Raw genomic sequence first — 20,973 nt, 5'->3', positions numbered from 1 at the left:
GGAGACCTCGATATTCAAGGGACCAGCACAATTCCTGGCAAGACCGTTCAGACACGACCTTTCCATCCAGAGGGCGAGGAAGAGGACGCGGCTGGAGAAGAGCGGCAAAATATCCAGCACAACAACCAACAGGGCAGTGTAACCATAGCAGCGCCTGCACCGCAAACACCCATAGGAGGGAGGATAGCTCTCTTTGTGCGAGCCTGGGACTCGTCAGGGGATGCCTGGATCCGGGACCCAGCTCGAGGCTTGCGACTAGAGTTCTTTGCTCAGCCTTTCCAAGCGAATCGCCCCGCACAGATAGTAATTCCTAGGCGGACGAAGCAGCGCTAGACAGTGAAGTACGCAATCTCCACCAAAAGCAAGCCATACGCCCGTGCACTAGTCAGGGTGGTTTTTCAGCCCTATCTTTTTGGTTCGCAGGAAACAGAAGGTACGTCCAGTAATAAATCTCAGAGCTTTGAACGACTTCATAATATACTGCCATTTGAAAATGGAGGTGATACACATGCTCAGAGACATTCTAAGACCAGGCGACTGGCTCATTCGCCTGGATCTCAAGGATGCCTATCTGGCTGTGCCCATTCATCCGGCACGCATAAGCTACCTGAGGTTTTCTTGGAAGGATCAGGATTGGGAGTGTACAAGCTTGCCCTCCGTGCTCTCTTCGGCACCTTGGGCATTAACCAAACTCCTAAGACCAGTCGTGGCTCATCTCAGCGAAAAAGGTGTCAGACTCATCATATACTTGGACGACATCATTTTCAAGGCTCAATCCCAGGCTCTGGTAGAACAACAAGTAGTGGCAAGTAAGCTTTAAACCAGCATAATGTGAGCCTTGTTCTTGACATGGAATAAAGATTTTCCAGAATAACCTTAGAAAGTCTTAATTCTATTGAAGACAAAGAGGCAAGCATTATCCCGCCCGACTAGAGAAATAAAGGGCGCATATCACGCATACATACAGTTCTTCAATCTCCTGTTCAAGCAATGGATTTATTGTTCCGCATGCCATGTAAGATTGCATAATAAAGTGCTAATTTCTCTCGCGCCCTTGTACACTGAATAGGGTTATTATATGCATCAGGTAACCCTTAATTTTTTTTCTTTCTTCTCCTAGTGACTTCGGACAAGCTAACCTGATCTGCTCTGGTTTTTCCACGGAAGTCCACAGCCGTACGATTCCAGCTACATCTATCTCTTGTTGCTTTTTCCACGGTTCGCAGCCTCAAAAGAGGGAGTGAGACACTATTGATCTCTATTGGGAGGGGTTTGTCTACGGTTATTGGAGCATTACTGTCACATGTTCGGTGAACTGTCATGAACTTAGGCTAAGCCTTCTGGGAAACGGAGTTCCCTATCTGCAGTGACTGTTTATTATGGACTGGAAGTTATTTTTTCCTCAGATTTAATATTATTTCATGTATATTTTTATGCACCCTTGTTATGTATAGAAAACATCTTCAGTTTGGGTGCATCAAAACTTGCAGCTGAGCTCTTTCTCTTTGAAGTTAATAAAAAAAAGAAGCATAATGTGAGCCTCCGTGTCTTTAATAGAATTAAGACTTTCTAAAAAGTTATTCTGGACAATCTGTTTTTTCTTCAGGCGTAGTAAAAGATCACTAGATACAGTACATTATCGCCTGTATATTTACACATTTTCAAAGAAAGATGGTGCATTAATTAATTCAGCTATTTGGAGGACAAAGGACTTGTGGGCTGTGTTTTGCTCAACTTGTAATATTGTCTAACCCAGGACCATAGAGTTACAGAGGAACGCCGGTCCATCGTTAGTCAGTGGGGAAGCCCAATCGCATTACTAATTTTGATTGCGGGCCGACTTACTAGCCATATATCTGCACTTCAGGCAGACTCGAAGGTAGTGTCTCCATCTACACCCCCCCCCCACCCCTCTTCTAGTCCCCGGCCTGGAGGCAAGCCTAATTAGAGGGCCAGAGAAAATAGACCAGGGCTATAAATACTCAGAGACAAAGTATCCACGTTCTGCTCAAAGCCAAGAAAGAGCACTTTACATGCTGGGAAACCAAATCCAATCACGCCATCCAAATCGGACTATCACAGAGAGCTAAGTGGGATGCATGACGGAAAAAGCAGCACAATATCCCAGCCCAATTCCAACATCGATTGCATGGATCCTTGCTTGCAAATAAGAGTGAGAAATAAAGAGGTTCTTCAAAAACAGCATTGGTAAAAATGTATGTCGCGAGGTAGATCCATTTTACCCAAGTCTGTTGTAAGAGATGAAAGATAAAAAACGACAAATCCATGAAAAAAATTTAAAGGAAGCCAACATTCCAAGTTTCTGAAAAGGTGTACGGGAAATGGACCGAAGTCCATATGAAGTGTAAGGGGCGAATAAACATGGGCTGCATGCCTGTAGCAGACTAAAGTGTTAAATCAGAAGAACCATTTGTCTCAAGCCTGTGGCCAGACAAAAAATGTCATAGATTGACAGTCTGCAAAAGAGAAGCAATTGTTCCAAACCCTTGCTAGAAGTTGAATCCGCTATTGCAGGTGCCTGAATGATTGAAACTGAAATCAATCCTCGTTTTATCCGCTGAGAAAAGTATCTCAGATCCCTGACTGAACCAGTTGTCAAACAGCAGGGAGGAGATGGTAAAGACCACAGGCCAGGCCCAGGTGCCAGAAGGAAGAGACAGAGAAAGCAGCTTTGTAGGAAAAAGATCAGGAGACCGATGGAGCAGAAATAACATTGCGGAATCCCAAATGTTAGGGAGAATTCTCAGAAATGTGCCAATTCCTCTCTACCTTAGAGATCCCCAGCTCTTTTGCTGGACTCTAGGACTTTTCTTTTGCCTGGAGAGGGAGAGACCCTTCTCCCCTCCCTCCCCCCACCTGGACATCCTCTCAGAGCTGGTTGAAATTCCACTGCAGTTGCTGCTGGAACTGAATAACCAGGGAGAGGAACACCAGATTGCGTGCATTGCTTTTAAGCTGGCCAAGAGCTCCAGGAAGATCCTCCGGACTCGCAGGAAGCAGGACTGACCGAGCCTGAGCCACCTCAGAGTGCTGGACCCCAGATGCAAGGAAAGCCCATCTTGACAGCCATAAACGGCGGTGTTGCTTTTTGCGGTAGACGCAAGGAGCTGAAACACAGAAGTGCCACTTGTTTGAAGATTGCCGGTTGCGGTCGGTGATCATCCCATTGCAGTGCAGGAGTCCCCAGACGTCCTCCCTCTTGTCCCCACAACTGAGGCCCAGGAACACCAGGATCTGCAGAGCTGCACAGGAACTGAAGTCATCTGCTCCCCTTTTTCTTCAACCTAAAAGGTACTGTACAGTCTAAGAGAACGTACCTCTTGTTGTGGAACTGCACTTGTTCTCAGTTGGTGAGACCTGATGTGGTTGCTCTGTAGAGTTGCTGATAGCTTCTTTACTTCACAAGTCTAAACAGCTTATGCCCCTGCTTTGAATTCTTCTTTTCTACAAAGACTTCTAAAACATTGCACAAGACTTTTACTTACCTGCAAGGAATGCTTCAGCTCACCTACACTTTTGCCCAATTGACTTTGCCCTAGCCTGGCTCCCTGAAAGACTTCTGCCCTCCGACATTGCTTTTTATCTTCCGTCCAGGAAGGGGTCAACTAACTTTGCATTGGGGTTACCAAAAGTGCTTACCTGCTTCAGAATATTTGCGTGAGCTCTTGTTCTTTTCTAACAACCTTTCTCTTTGTCAAACTCTTAAATCTGATTCTAAATGCCAACAGTAGTATATTAATGTCCACAGTTTCCTAGTTACTAAAGTCACCTGAGGGCGTAGGAAGTGTGTGTGCCATCCCAAAAGGGTAATTACTGATTTAGAAATATTAAGAGTGTGTATTTGTGTGTTACTATTATATTGCCCCTTTCTGAAGAAGGCTTACTATAACTGACTGTTAAATAAATTAATAATTGTTTAATCAAGAAACCTTGTGTATAAGAGTTTATTTGAATACGTGTCACTGTGAATCTCTGTGCATTTCCCCTACAGCTCACAATGACCCCTCTTGAGATGAGCCGGACTGCTCAACAAGCTACCAACCTGTGTAGTACAGACGTATACTAAAGGTTGGGTTCCTATTGCCAGGTCGTCAGGGTTGTTGTAGTGCACCCAAAGGGTACTGTATACAATCTTGCCTAACACCAACTAAAAGAGCATCAAGAATTCCAAACACATCTGCTTCATTTTGTATTTAAGAACATAATTTCCATATTTAGCCCATCTTGTGTTTTCTATTGACAGGAAAGCGCCACAGTTTATATATCAAAGTTGGTGCAAGGTCACAAATTGGCCTATTTAAAACCACAAAAGGGTTGCTGTCACAACATATCCATCTATAGAGTCGGCACACCAAAGCGGACGTGGAGCAGGGGACAAAAAAATAAATAATAAAAGGGTTTCCTAGTATGCACACTTGACTAGTGCACAAAGAGAATCAAGTTACAAAAATATGTCTTGCAGGGTTTGATCCACATTATGCACCGTTATGGAGATTTATTATAGTTATGCTTCATCCCCTCTCCTAGTGAGAACCCCAGCACTTCTTGCTGGATTTCTGGACCTTTTTCTTTCAAACCTGAATGAGTGGAGCCTTTTTCCACTCATTCATTCTTGTGAGCTCGGTCTTTTGGAACCCTATTCTTTGTGCTCTAACCTATACTATGGAATCTGTCTGCTCCATAGCTCTTAAAAGGCATATATGAGCCCTCTCCGAACTGCCCTTAGAGTTGCATTTTTGGACTTAAAAGACTTGCTGTGCGAAGAAACCCGCTCTAGAACCTTGAACCAAGCTAATGTTACACTGGCTAATTATTGTCCTCGCAAAGTGACTAATATATGTGTTTTCAGAGTAAATGTATTACTGTATGAACTGTTAGAACCCAAAGGTGCGCGTAGTAACCGATAATACGACAACATTGTCTTTTCACTTTCTAACGGTGCTACAAATGTAACCGCGACCTAACACAAAAGTGAAAGTGTCCTTTTAAGTGTATTCTCAAGTATTCCGAAGTGTTCTAGTGTAAACGTCTAAAGTTTTTAAAAGGGATTCTGGTGTATATATAATTTCATTTAAATTATAAGTTTAAGAGTTTCTTTGGTGTGCATTCCTAACTAAGGTTCAGTGTACTTCGCTACAGCTCACATCTTCCTCTTAAGATACACCTGACTGCTCTGGCAAGGACCTGAGTTAGTGCAGACCGATACTAAGAGTTGGAGATCTACAAACAACTGGGGGAGCTTAATGAAGTCTTACTAACAGTAGGACTTTAGGAAAACTCCCCTAACATGCACCACTCTAAAACGAAAAAAAAAACTCCGACTCGGATAAGGAGGTTGGAAGGAGACATGGTGAAAGGGTCGTCGTGCGGGGCAGAACGCCTGCAGGAACGTGTCCTCCGAGCTCAGTCACAAGAACACTTGGGGAAACAAGACTACACGCAATACATGGCAAAGATTCACAGGGAAGGAGACCAGGCTGGTCGCCTTCTGGCTTGGCTTCTCTGTTTAGAGGAACAGAGAAGCACCACGACTCAGATTATAATCGGAGGGAGGGAGGCGAGTTGGTCACAACACAGGAGGGCATAAATTAGGTCTTTCAAGAATATAACATCAATTTATATAAAAGCAGTGGTCCAACAGAAGCTGAAGCTATGAATGATGCCAGTTTGCCAAAAATGAATATTGCAGCCGCAGAGGCGATGGAAGAACCAGTAACAGAAAGGGAGATTAAAACTGCGATCGACTCCCATGGGAAAACGCCAGGAAGAAATGGTCTCCTGGTGAAATTTTGCAAAACCTATGTAGATTTGTTGGTTCCCAAATTGAAACAACTGTAGGATTTCGCCTTTCAGTCCGACTCCTACCAGAGTCCATGACGGAGGCAATAATAGTTGTGCAGCTGAAGCCCGGGAAAGACCCACGACACTGCGAGTACTACCATCCGATCTCACTGTTCAATTTAGATGTGAAAATATTGGGTAAGATGGTGGCTATTAGGCTACTGAAACAGATCTTGCATCTAGTTCACCAAGATCAGTGTGGCTTTGTTTGGGGGAGGAACACGACTATAAACCTACAACGGCTCCAACACATCACAAAAAAAGGGGGGAGAATGCGGAGGAGGAACTGGCCGTAGCTTCGCTAGACGCAGACAAAGCATATCACTTGATAGAATGGGGTTGGCTCTTTCAGGTACTGACAAACTTTGGACTAAGCACAAACATGAGATGGATATTTATTTATTTATATTTGTATAGCGCACTTAGAGCCCAAAGACATTGAGGTGCTGTTACAGGAGAATGTACGTAAACTTGATTGAGTGGTTACAAAACGACACAGGTGGTCTCTTGATTGCATGTACATTGGTGATATCATCATAAGTAAAAGGAGGAAATTCATAGTTATACATAAGTCATCATTACAATAGTGTGTGAAGGCGTTTCCAGAAAGCAGCTAGCATCCGGCCACATTACGAGGAGATGTGCAGAATACACAATCAGACAAAAAGCTTTGTTTCGATCGCTTTACGGAATGCCATGTGGGAGTCGATCATCCTCAGGTGAGTGAGAAGGGCATTCCAATGTGAAGCGGCCATCGTGGGGAAGCTAGTGCCCCCAGCATGGACTCTTCGTGTCTTGGGAGTGGTAATATTTTTGGCGTAATCCTTTCTCAAAGGTCTAGCAGGGGTATTATTATGTTGAGATCTGCTGGCAAAGGTTAAGACGGTCAAGGAGGTCAAGAAGGTTTCTTTCAGATGGCAACTGGAGAGAGGTATGTGCCAGGGATGCCCCCCATCACCCATCTTATTTGCATTGTCACTGGAACCCTTGGCAGGGGGATTCATGGAGCAATTTAAAGATGAGGGAATATCAGTGAATGGCCAGCCACACAGGATATTCATGTATGCAGATGATGCTCTCCTATATTTGCAGAACCCAGGGCTACACGTTAGAACAAATAGGAGCATTGTCCGGATTTCAAATCAACATGGAGAAGTGGTTAGTCTTCCCATTGGGCACTCTCAAAGGGAAAACAGATGGGGAATTACCGGCGTTGGGAATACGGTGGGAAATTAATCTTTCATACAGGTCCACCATACTATGGCGGTCACATTTCAATATAATGTAGGCAAGACGCCAACTAGTCTGGAGAACAGCATGGGGTTCTGGAGGAAATTACCTCCATCCCAAATGGGCAGTTTTAGTGATATGCAAAATGATCGTCCTACCCAAACTGATGTACTTATTCATCAACATCCCATATATGATCAGGCCTCCCATTTTTAAAATACTTGAGGGCAATATATCGGAGATTCCTTCGGGCCAGTGATCGCTGTAGGGTGGCACTCAAAACACTGCCAAGAGGGCACCAAACAAGAGGGCTTGCCCATCCAGATTACGAGTTGTACTTCTTAGCCTCCCAGTCAAGCTACAACACGCAACTAGATGGGATACAAGGGACGCTGGAACAGATAGGTTTCTCATGGGAAAACCCTGAAGACATTACACAGGGATGGAAACGCTCTGATGAGAAGTGGGGAGATACAAGTCCTCCTTTAGAACATGGGTGGTCCAACAGGTGTGAAAAAGAACGTGCAACAAATTAAAAATACAGGTGGTATACAGCCCCGATCTACCCTTAAGAGCGGGCGCCACAATAGCAGAAATCATAGGAGACTTGGTGAAACTAGATGTGCCCAGGCAGGGTTCCAGATGATAGGGGACCTATTTTAAGGGGGCACCTACTGACCTTCATAGAATGAACAGAAATGTTGCAGATGCCTGAAGGACAGTTACTAAACTTCGCCCGATTGGTTAAAACTCTGGCGAGCAACTGAAGCTCCACACCAGAGGAAGCTGCAACTATTCCAATCCTTCATACTAGATCGACTATAGGTACTGAACGACATGCGATAAAGATTATATATGGGACATTGACACACTAACCCAGTTAAAGGAGAAGCGGGAAAGGGATATGGCAGAGACAATGGAGGAAAAAGCATGGTCTAAGATCTGCTGACAAGTTAGCAAGGTGTCCAGAAATGCCCGATTTAAATAAATTAAATTTTACATTTTGCACCCCAGAACCTACACATGATAAACCAGGACAAGACACACAGATGCCCGAGATGTAAAAGGGAATCGTCTGGGTTTTAGCACATGGTTTAGGAATGCCCAATAGAAAACTTCTGGCATGCAGCGATTTATAAAGTAAATAACGTACTAGAGAGACAACTTGCGTGCACCCCTAAGATCTGTCTGTTGGGGGATCATGCCAGCAGGTAAAAGAAGGAGGCATACGAAGAAAACGGGCAACTTCCTCTTTTTATTGGCAAGATGCTGAATGGCCATCTCCTGGAAGAGGTCCAAGGGGCCTCTACTAGACCAATGGTTACAAGATTTGCTGAAGTGGGTAGCGGCGGAGAAAGTGATTGTACATGAGCAACGAAGAGATGAAGAATCGAACACCCTGGAACCGGGGCAGGGAACTCTTCACAATGACTTGCAAACATCCCCAGATGACTTACCGCCATGAAGGAATATGAATATATAGATGTTGGAAACATTATTTGTATTTATATAAACTCAAAGGACGGTGCATAAATCGGCTTACGCCAGGGCCTGGGTGGGACAGAATGGTGGGGAGTGTTTACTTTTTGTTTTGTTTTTCTTTCTGGATTTGATGTTCTTCTTTCCTTGTTGTATTAAAAACTAATAAACAAACGTGTAAAAAGTTACAAAAATGAAATCTATTGTAAGATTACCACCTATGACTATCACAATTCCTGCTTCCTGCCCTTCTACGAACTATTAACAATTACCTCCAGTCATCAACAACACTGAACCCCCCCCCCCCCCGTCTACGATCACCTCTAGCCTACACACAATGTCCACTATACCATACAATCTTCCAACTCGCTCATCACTGCTGTCCTAAATTTGCTTGCAGCCCTTCGGATAATCCTCCTGTTTATCACCAATTCCCCAATGAGTCATTGCATGAACATTGATCTTTAGCAAGTACTTTAACATCCAACACTGCCACACCCCTTCAAAGTTCCTTCTTCTTTAGTAGCACAGCTCGAATGAACAGAAATGTCTGCCTTCAGCAATTGGGTGTTCCCATTTTGTATGAAACTTAAGAAAAGTGTCTCAGATCTACTTTGACCTTACTAATAAAATGGAGAAAAAATAAATTAATACATTAAATCCCTTAGCTAACTTACATTCAAAAGGTGAGTGGAAATCTGTTAAGCAACATCCAATAGATTTGCATTTATGTCAGATTATGACCCTCTGGATGATCAGCTTTTTAATAAGCTGTAATAAAAGAAATATAGAGATGGACTTACCAACTTGGGCATTGCTGTGTAGTGGAACGCTTTGAGTATTCTCAGTTTCCTGAAGATGTAGGCAGCGTCAAAGTGCTGTGCATTAATCAGATCCTGTTGGAACCTCAGTATTTCAGACCAATCTTTAAGTGCTATTCTAATCTGCAAAGAAAACATTCCTTTTGATTTGTGGCAAGATTGTCAGTGTTCAATAACTCAACCTACTGCGTGGAGTACTTACACATATGGTCTTAGCACCAAGTAATCTTACTCAACAAAGTTGTTATGCAGACAAAAGGTAAACCTGCATGCACTTTAAAATGAAGCCTTCATCTCAATTGGCCTATGAATATTTGTACAAGCCTTTCCCCTAGAACCTCCCCTTCATTGTACCCAAGCAGCAGACACTATCCAAAGGCACATACTACGCCAGCTGGAGACGAGAGGGATGAAACTCGAGCACTATGACAAGGAAGAGGAGGTTCTAATATTATATTAAGTACCATAACACTGCCACGGCTACAGACACCACGCAGAGTTCGCCATCTACTGCAGACAATTACCTGAAACATTAGAGGGTACCACAAACCACAAACACCAGAAGTCATCTGACAAACAGGTTTTAAAAACTCATGCACAAGATTTGCATGAAATAAAACAAAATAATAATTGCGGCAACTCTAGTGTTGGCCAGGTGAGAAACAGACTGGACTGAGACAACATTCTGACTACAGAGGTTTGTGAATTTGAAGAAGAGAAAAAAAAAAAAAACATTAAAAATGGTGTTGTGAGAAGACCACTGCTTGTACCTTAAGGAAGCTACAGAGAGTAGTATCACATTCCGCTTGTGAGCAGTTTAAAGTAGCAACAATGATACTGCCCTCCTGTCTACACACACACACACACACACACAACGCCAGAATAAGGACTCGGATCAAGAGTTAGGTTTTGGCCGTCTCCGTTTCCCCCTTGTATCAGTTGTTAGATTTGCTTATGGATCTCAGCGACATCTTTTGGTGGCTCTGTCCCAAAGTCTCCTTTATAGCTCTATCCCTTCTGATCTGAGTTGGGGTGCCTCCAAGAAGCCTGCATACAAGGTCTTGGTACTTTATTGTTTAGGATGCTCTCTCTTTATCTCTCTCGTATACAGGATTAGCACAATCCTTCCTTCTCAAACCAGCCCTTCTTCCTCCTCGACCTTGGCAACCCATGTACCTTCTGCATTGCAGGATCCGCTCCAGTGAGTGCAGCTCGTCAGCACCGGTAGCATTCTTCGCAGCTTCACGGACTTCCGCTTTGGATGCATCCGGTTTTTGGATTCCGCTCATCGTGGCGTTCTCTCGTCGGGAGTGGAGGACTTGATCCGCCCTTGATCCCTGGTTTCAACATTCATTCGTGGGCACTGGACCAAACACATCCTCAGTGTGGTCATGCCTCCAGGTAAGCTTCGCCCTGGTGGACCTTGGCTTCTTGACCCCCTGTATGCCCCCATATCGTGATGGTGGATTCTCTTTGGCGTTCGCCTCCATCTGTGGCACAGCCGGTTCCACTGTGCAGCACGGCTCTGCAGCTTGCCTGCATACCCACATCGGAGCCTCGCCTCTGCGTGTGGTTTCTACTCCAACACTCGTGTCGTTGGCCCTTTATTCTCGCTCCTGTGATGAGAAAACACGCACCATTCATCACAGGTTGTTAAACAGGTGTAAAGTTCATTGTTACCTAGAACTAAGCACACAGAGGTATTGTACTCATTGTTTTGAGCCACACCCAGTATTGTTAGTATTACTGATTTCCATGTATGCAAACAGCCTCTGTTGTATAGGGTGTTCCGAATGAGTCCTTGTGAAGGGGAGTCACTTCCAGTGAGGTACCGCTTGCCCAAACCCCTAGGAAGGGTTTTGTTTATTCGGCTCACCTCCCTAGACTCAAACGACAGGGAGGCTCCCCTTATGGGAGAAGTAATACATTGCTGCATTCCCTGGATTCGTCACAACATGCACAATTACTCACACTGAAAACCGTAAAAGCAGTTTATCAATAAAACAATAGAGTGTAGTCAGTAAAGAGTTAAACACAGTAAGAAATGCAATGGAAACTATTACCCTGACTTATAATAGAAGACCTATACGTCTTTGGAAATCCTCCACTACTAAGTTAAGTAGATCTAAAAGCTCAGTCAAAACTTCCAGTTAAGTACAAGTTGCAGGAAGCTGGAAGTGGGCAATATGTATTGGCAAAGCCAATGGTACATAAATGGAATGTTTCAGAGAAGGAAACATTCAGTAGATTGGGGTACTCTTATTCCCAACCCTCTAGGTGAAGCCTGGGGAAGGGGAGGGGAAAATGGGGGAGAATACTTGGCCAGAACTATACCAATATCAGGACCAGGCAATGGAGAGTTCAGGGAGTGGGCTTTACGCCTATACAATCCCTCGGACGCGGGAGGTGGAAACAGGTGTATGCAAACCTCTCTCCATACTTTAATACACTGAGAAACCACATGATTGGTTCTCAGCTTTGCTGAGCTCACTCCAGTTGATGCTCCAGTTGCAGGGGGCTGGGGTCCACGTGCAGTGGTCGTTTTCGAATAGAAGATTGGGTCTGGCTATGCAGCGTTCCTGCTATCAGACGAGATGGTTGACACCTTAACGCTGGATGACCTAGGCACCATAGGACAAGGGCTACCACAGGAGGTCCCCTGGACTCGACCGAGTTGGGCAGCAGCAATGAACACCATAAACAGAGGGCAGCAGGCAGAGCTCATGGCAAGGAGGAAGACTCTTGCGAAGGCCACTATTCGTGAAGGAAAGCATCAGTTGCAAGAGAATGGGTATTGTGCCACAAGCTGACGACCTGTGAAATTCTGCGCCACAACTCAGAATGGGGACCGATGCTGTGAATAAAGTAAGTCAGCAAACAGAATGGTTCGGGGTGCTTCGGAGGACAGGATCCTCATGCAAGGGTCTGGAAGGATTGGTCCCACCAGTCCAAGGGTCGAAGCACTGTCAAGGGTCTTCTGCAGATAGAGGCAGAGAGACAAGGCTTGGAGCTGCAAGCAATGATGGATGTCAATGGTCATCCTCTGGTATTCAGTGAGCTGCAACTCTTGAAAAGGGGTCTTGGAACCAAATAACTGAACAGCTGTAGGACTACTCCTTTCATTCCAAATTCAAGATGCAGTCGCGCCCAGCCCACCAATGGCAAGGACCTGCACTATTTAAACTGACTGGGACTGTTCAATATCTGAGAGTCTTTTGCCTCACATCTGCCCAGCAACAGACAAGTCCATGGCTAGAGTATGGATTGGAACTAGACAGCCCCAGTCCCCACATACAACCAGATGCAGACACTGTCGCTTTTCCAGGAAAAGGGCTCATCATATGTGGCATTTCCTGACCGAGAAGACATGAAGAAACCCAAAGGACAATATGGCTAAAAGACAGGGTGAAAAAACAAGTGGCATTGCCATTTGTAGTATGTGGTACCTGAAATGGCATTATGCTGTACAATACCAAAAGGCACACTAAGAAAACAATTTGTTGCTACCAGTCAGTCTTGTTCTCCTCATAAAAGTAAGAGAAACGTTACACAAATTTAATAAGTATACAAAGCACCCCAGAAGCACTTCACTGTAATGTAATGTGTGCTACATTAAAGCAACAAAGGAATCTCACAAAGGGGATGCATCCCACTGCACGGGTAGCCTTTTGGGCTGACCTGTGTCCCCAAAACAGATGAAAATGTAAAACAAAAAAGTCTTAACGCCAAAGCTAGGACAGGGTTGAAATCATAGCAAAAGATGGGGGATCATTCATGTGGGGAGGGAAAGCTGCACAAAAAGTCTTTCCCAACCCATACACAGGCAATATTCCAGTTAGTAGCCACTGAGGTTGATCACAAACCTCTGAGGGGCTAATTTTCAAGAGGAAGGCATGGATTATGTGCCATATGGTGTTGCTTACTGGGTAACAAGCATAAAAGAGTCTGTTTTTGTGAAGAAAATGCAACTGGCAAAAAGACATTATGGCAGATTGTGGAGTAGGAATCCCGTGAAGAAGGAAAATGTGGGGATGCGTTTCACTTGAAGTGGAGGAAGTTATAAAGGTCCCTTTGTGGAGGGAACAGAAGACTAAGTTCAACACCTTCATTTTGGCTCAGGGAGGGTTGGGGAAATGCCTGGAAGGCCTATAGGGGAGGCAGTCATAAAAGGGAAAACTCTGGCAAGCAGCTTCAGGAGAGATGAATAACAAAATAAGCACAAAGGTCTACAATTAATAGGACGTAGGGCCCCAGACGGAGTCCATCACACTTCTTAGAATGGAAGTCTAGAGTTGCTGCACCTTGGGAACTTGCTTTCATTCACTCAGTCTCAGGGAATGAAAACATGACCCATCAAGCTTCTTTCTTGACCAGAATGGTAACTCTGGGGCAGTTTTGGCTTTTCTCTAGCTGAAGAAGTCCACTTATGCTTCTTACACAGACTCTGCATAAACCTACCAGCTAGATACCCATGAAAATTACTACAAGTAATGTCTCCCAGTTTTGAAATTTTTCCTCGCCAACGAGCCAGGAGTCTCCATCCTGGGCTTGAGCCCACACAGGCTTTCATCAACTCCAAGTTCTCTGGCTGCTACCAAGCTCTGGTTTTGCGACACGGAATGGAGACTCCAGAGAAAGGGCTTAAAAGTGCTGGCCACCTACTTAGAATCAGACAAATATCATGCTGGTGCGTGAGCAAGCTTCCTTCCTCGCTCTCTCTCAGAATGGTCTGGCTCAGCACAAATGCAGTTCACAAGCTGACCGTTCTGCAATAACTCCATATCTGCAACCGTTTATCAAGTTTCCCCAACCCCAGCACAGCTTATTCATTGGAAGTTTCTACTCCTACACAAGCAGCTTGTGATCAGTCAGCTGTTTGACTGGTGTACTCACTGCACTCCCGGAACACTTGACAGAATCCTTGGTAGGATGTTTCATTGTCTCCAGGCCTCGAATGCGAGACAAAACCAGTGTCAACTTTTTAAAAACCCCCCCACTAAATGTTTAATTGAGAGGCACTTCTTACACTGTTCTTATTACCATCTTCATAGTCTATTCATCTTCTTGTGATGTTGAATCTGGTGTTCATTTTGAGAAGTCCTCATAACAGTTATCACCATTTTTTCAGCATCACCATTATCACTTTTCAATTAAGCGGTCATACATGGGGTCCATTACTAAATCTGTAATATTCTTTAACAATCGGAAAGTAGAACCCCCCCAGAACACGCATGCCCCCCTCTGCTCGAGACAGCACATCCAGAGAACCTCTCCCCCCAAGACTGGAATTACCCCTGCGCTCCCAGGGGGCACCCGATAATCATAGCTCCAGCCCCTAGCTGTCAACCCAGCTGAAGACCCCTGCAGAAGGTGAAGGGACAGTGGGGGGGGGGAACAAAACCTCACAGAACAGACAGCCCGCACACCAAGAAGGGTCCTGCAGAGCCCATAAGCCAGCGACGTAGACACTGGCCCTGACCCACAGTGGGGACAGAGGTGACAGGGGGGATAACAGGACCCCTCAGGCTGAATATCAGGAAACGCCTCCCCAAATCTAAACCCACTGCAGATTGGGGTGAGGCAGCGCGTGAGCCCCGGCTCCCCCCTTTCACAGCACGCAACAGATCCCCTCCCTCCCCCAGTGGCCATGCTCCAGAGGCAACAACTCAGGCACCACCACCCAGGGGGCCTCAACGCAGAACGCAGCGTGAGAGCGGTCAAACCTGAGGAAAGCACAGCCTAGCCCATAGACAATTGCATCACTTCCCTCCAAGGTGAGGCATCCAAACACCTGGGCATTGGATTCCAACCACGGAAGACGACAGCGCTGTCCCACCTGTGGGTCCCTCATCCCTTGCCTCCTACCTACCTCACAAACCAAGCAATGCTAACCAAGGGCGGTCCAGCAAGGCGGAGCCCCACATAGCATAGACACTATCCTAATCCTTCTCTCCCCCAAATACCTAGGCTCAGACAGCTTGCGGCCTCCACAGGACCAACCCTCTGGACACTCACCCGACCCCAGCTCGTGAGGCACCTCCTATCTACACCAGGCAAACACGGAGCCCAACTGGGCACGGCGCACTGCATTGAAATTACAGATGCCCCGCTGCAGCCCCGCTGCAGCCCCGCTGCAGCCTGAATGACCACAGGACCCATTGGTTCCGTGGAGCCTAACACACACCGGCTGCATAGAATCTTGTCATGCGCACAAGTTTCGACGCCAAGCCCCATTAAGGGACTCCAACGACTCGTCTAGATCCAGCGCCTAACTGAGACTGCTTAACAGCTCCATTGGTAAAGACAAGGTAAAAAGACAGGCCTTACAGAGCAAAATGGAACTCTTCACAGTAGGGGCCCCTCCCCGAATCGTGAAAAAAACCCTGGATGGTGGCGAACCTGGGGAGGAAACCCAGGCCTCCCCTATCTCACTAGCCGGCCTTATGAAAGCGATTGGCGATTCGAGTAAGTCTTTGGAACTGAAAATCGGAGGGCTATCTGCGGACGTTTCCCTCCTCTGCCAAAACCTACATAACCTGTCATTCAGAGTCGGAGAAACCGAACATAGGATATCGGACACAGAGGACACAGTTTGCCAACTAGAGCAGCAACTTGCAGCTATCTCCAAGAAAGTTGACTTGAATACCGTGCGGAAGACAGCGAAGGAAGGGCACGATGCAATAACCGGAGGATGCTTGGGATCCCAGAAAGGGAGGAGGGCCCCAGCGCTGAACTCTTCCTAGAAGACTGGCTGGCTCATATTTTTGCCCCCAAAAAACTGTCTAAATTCTTCTCCATCGAGCGGGCACATAGAGGGCTCACTGGGCGACCCACCCCGGGAGCCCCGTCAAGAACGATTATTGCACGCCTGCTAAACTTCCGAGACCAGGGCGCTATCCTCCAGATGGCCTGGGACTCGGGCCCAATCACATACAACGGATACTGAGTTGGGTTTTACACGGACTACACCAAAGAGGTCCAGAAAGCCCGCCAATCCTTTGACTCCGCGAAGAAACTCCAATCCTTGTCAATTAAATATGCTCTTTTCTTCCCTGCACTACTTAAAGGAATGGTTCGGTCAGAAATATTATTGTCCCTATGGTTCGGCCATGTGTTTTTCACCAAAATTCGATGGAACGTACAAACATTTCCCATACACCTTACCCGAGTTTTTGTCTCTTGAACACAAGCAAAATCAGGCAGCAGGGCGCGGCCATCTTGTGATAATCTTATTACTTGCCGCATCACTCTGGGTGACCTGCGTTTGTGGCACTAAATCATATCCCCCGCCCCTGAGCCTGACATCACTAGACGCGTACCGCCCATTTCACAATGCCAAAGCACGTCCCGTGTCAACAATCTCTGCGCCTCAACTAATGACGCGTCACCATGGAAACGGCAGAAAGCCCCTTTCCTCGATAATCATAAACAGAGCGTTTCACAACACACAACAGCAGATTTTCTTTTCCATTCCTCTCGCTGTATTTCTTTGAGTATTCTGTGACTCGTTTCTGTGCTCTGGTCAGCTACCTTCGTTGCTTGTAGCCCATGTGAACAGATACCAGTACGACCGCTATAAATTATTTTCGTTCCTTTACCACACAATGGCAACAATAATGTCCTACCTATACGAGCCCGAGTATTCCGAGGAGGAATTAATGGAAAGAGCAAGCTCTGTAAACGATGGGGATTTGGAAAACAGTTGGGCGGACGTGTCAATAGATGAAGAGCCTGGGCCTAGTCGCATGGACGGCGTTTCCACCTGGTGTACCTGCAATTGGTGGGCGCTAATGCCAACCGAGGTGGAGAACTGCTGCTGCCGAGAAAACTCTGGATGCTTGTCCAACATATCGCAAGGCGATCCACAGACGCAATGCGTTACCGAGCTGCCAGACTTCACGGCAGTCTGTCTCACACGGTCCGTGTTGAAGATTTTGATGGTGCTTATGCATGAACTTCGCGCAACAGTTCGCCCTTGTAATCCAAGTAACAAGTAAGTATAGTCTGGTTGTGATGTCAGTTAGGCCACTACTATTTCACGGTTGTCCCCTATATTCTCATAACTTCCAGATAGAATTGTCATATCCGTTTAGTCTTGCAATTCTCCATTAATAGTCGCATAAAAGTCATTCAATATTGTGCAGTGTCTAGTTAGCATTTGTCCTGGCAAAAATGCCATTGCATACAAGAATTGTCATTGACAACTATGGTTTAATACACTTATCTTGGTCATTTAAAAACAGATTGTATCTTTCTCTTTCATAGGTGGTACCGGCTGGTGGCCTTTCGTTCGTACACATGGTGGCTTCATGGGAGGCTTGGACACCGCATTCGACGAGTAATACCCGCCTGTGCCGTTGGCGCCATTAGACAACCTTTCCCCAGTGACAGCGGTCAGTACAGGGGATTCTCCCTCGCTGAGCTGCAACCAGACCTTTAGAATGTCTAGTATTTTTGTGCCATCAAATTAAGAAACCAAATAAAACACAACATATTTTTTATCAATGGTTGTTTCAGTTTTTAAGTGAATCAAGTGCGTCTCCATTCAGCAGTGTTCCGGTGCCTTGTCTGCACGCCTCCCGGCCCATCCATCCCACCCCCCACTATCAAAGGCAGTTTGAACCAGTGGATGTGCGCTGCCATGGGGTGCTGTCAGAGGCGCGAACGGCCAAGGTGCCAAACAACATGTACACTTCAAAAGGTATCTTACACCCATGGGTCATTGTTCACATGGCCTCCTCCGACCCAGTGTCTCCAGGCAGACTCCCCTGAAACAGACCGTGCCCCTGCAATGTACATAATACCACAACATATACACGTCATTCATTCACAAACGCACCCCTTTTTGTTATTCTTTATAAACCACTGGATATTTACCATGAGAACATCTTTGAGCACTGCAAGTCAACTCGTGAACGTGCTACTCTGTGACCGCTTCGAGTGAACTCGTCAGTGTGCTACCTGTGAACATCTCCCTGTTCTCCTGCCACTAATTACTCTGCTTGCTGAATCCAACTGTTTGTTGGTCAAGGTAAGGGCATGTATCCTAATCATATCTCCTTAATTTGTAAATGTATATCTATTCCGAAGTATCGAACTCCGTAGTGCATTGCTATTGACTTGAGTTTCTTTTGTTATCGATATATCAATTTTTATCAGTGTCAATTGGCATCGTATTGCATCCTTCGTGGACCGTGTCTATAATGAGCATGTTTCCTTTTCATGCACGATAGTACATTCAAGGGACAAGTAACATGTTCTGATTTTCAACACATCAATGAATCGCTTCTGCAATTTATCCCATAATACAGCTGCACACACTGCACTGGTTTTGCTGTGGTGAAAGCGTGCAATGAACAATGTATGGTCCAATTCATTCTTTCTCACATGTTTATGCAAAATAATTTTCTAATAATGTTGACCTTGATTTTGCAGAATTTACAACAATGCCTGCATGTTCTATTTTCGGTTGCCCTTCGAAAACCCATGACAAATCCGAAGGCATTACAATGCATGTATTCCCAAGACTGTTGATCGAATAAGAGAATGGGTCAAATGATGCGGATATCCAACGGAAGAGCTTGAAAGTAGAGTCAAACAAGTCTTGAGGACAAGAGGGGTCATAGATACCGCATCTTCAGCCTGCACTTCGACCCGGATATGTACAACACATCCTTGTACACAAAGAGGAATCAAATGAGAACAACTCGGAAATTGCTCCCAAACGCTATTCCAACTTTATTCGTGAAAATGCCGCCACAGGTGAGTCACGCTTCCGGATTTAGCTTTACACCTGTATTTTTGGTGTAAATGTCACTTATAGTACTTTCCATATTTATGTGATTGAGTAGCTGTTGAAATAATGACTATTATGCTAAACATCAGTTCTTGTTTTGTAGAACCCACATAGAAAAATAATTTTTGGGGACGGATAACTATGCTATATTATGCATTGCAATAAGTAATTTTCTCGTATTCAGTCTCCTTACATGCCATTTTGTAATGTGGAATTTCTAAATCGCATAATACTTTCCCTTTACCACTCCATGACTATCCATCGAATATGAAGGAACAAGATTCAACATCCATGTCTTGCCGGGAGTCATCAACCACTTCGAGCGTGTATCAGGTAATCGTACCTAGCTATTCTGTTCCAGACTGTTTTTATGCATGGGATTCTAGATAATGTGATCATATTTTCGCAAAGTATCATTGCTTTACACAATGTTTCATTCCTACTTTACTATTGATATGTACCTTTGTCGTCTTTCCAAATTGTGTGTCCCATTTCCAATCTTTTCGTCCTTACTAATGCAAGTGCTGTGTTTCAGGGAGATGGTGAAGCGTCCACTACAATTACAACATCCCTCTTAGTCGATCCGGTGCCAATGGTATGGGTCTTCAAAGCTCAATAGGACGAGATAATCTGATCATGTTTTCATATCGTGTAATTGTTTTACACAATGTTTCATTCCTACTTTACTATTGATATGTACCTTTGTCGTCTTTCCAATTTGTGTGTTCAGTTTCCAATCTTTTCGGCCTTACTAATGCAAGCACTGTGTTTCAGGGAGATGCTGCAGCGTCCTCTACAATTACATTATCCCTTGTAGTTGTTCCGGAACCAGACCTTACAGTTGATCCGGAGCCAGAGGTATGCGTACTGACAGTACCATCTAATGAAAAAGTCGGTCTAATTATGTGTGTAATGCCAATGACTTATTTTAAATGGATACTATTTTTTGTAGGGATGTATACAAGATCCGTATATTGAACCAGAGGAACGTAGATCTGAGTCGGTGCGCTAGTTTGCCGATGTTAGAGTAAAGAAGGTTTCAAAGAAAAGAAATAAAAATAAGGTTATAAACACTTAATATTGTTGCCAATAGTTTTGTGCTAAGGCCTTCATTATATGCTTTTTTAATGTAAAAATTGTACAACACTATGTTGGATTTACACTGAACATCCCTTTTCCTATCTGTCCTGTAGTTGCCCGATGGAGTACGGACTATGCAAACACAGACAGCGATACAAATGACAGATGCTGCTTGCCAAACTGATATCACCACGGAGGCGCGTCGTGTTCACACTCTCGATGCCTATGTCCAATGGCCAGAAAATGAATTTAATAAGACCGGCGATTCCAGCAAAGTGTTCTTGGACCATTGCTACAATGTGCCTGCTCCGCCAGAGGAAGGTGAAATTGAATTTATAGATGATAGTTTAACATTACTAGATGAGCACTTGACACAATCGACACCCGCCAAAAAAATGCCCCCCAAAAAACAGTCCACATTGATGTTTTCTCCTATCCATGCTCAAGTAACAGATGTTGAAATGACAGAAACTGAAGCTTCAACACTATTGACCGACGAAACAGACAAAGATATCGACTATAGTATGTCCGGTTTGGCTGATATGTCCACAAAAGTTCACTCCGAAACAACAGTGTTGCCAGATGACAGTATAATAAAAGAGGCCAAATACATAGTATTCGACAGCAGCTTGATGGAGATTATAAAGATGCTGAAATGTGTGCATTCCGTGGGAAGGAAAGTATGTGGAAAGCCATTGGTGAGCC

The 20,973-nt window shown here is 45.0% G+C and overlaps 1 protein-coding gene across 1 annotated transcript in view; it reads right to left on the bottom strand.

Moving 5' to 3' along the window:
- Nucleotides 1–20,973, bottom strand: part of SNAPC1 (small nuclear RNA activating complex polypeptide 1) — a 438,004-nt gene that overhangs the window by 349,487 nt on the left and 67,544 nt on the right. The window contains exon 3 of the mRNA XM_069638930.1: nucleotides 9,375–9,515. Coding sequence (XP_069495031.1) covers nucleotides 9,375–9,515 — 141 coding nt within the window. The remainder of the gene's footprint in view (nucleotides 1–9,374; nucleotides 9,516–20,973) is intronic.

Source organism: Ambystoma mexicanum, chromosome 14 (genome assembly GCF_040938575.1).
Source record: "Ambystoma mexicanum isolate Mex_15411 chromosome 14, UKY_AmexF1_1, whole genome shotgun sequence".
Lineage (NCBI taxonomy): Eukaryota > Metazoa > Chordata > Amphibia > Caudata > Ambystomatidae > Ambystoma > Ambystoma mexicanum.
Note: the sequence above shows the minus strand (reverse complement) of the source record. Positions and strands in the feature narration are given on the sequence as shown.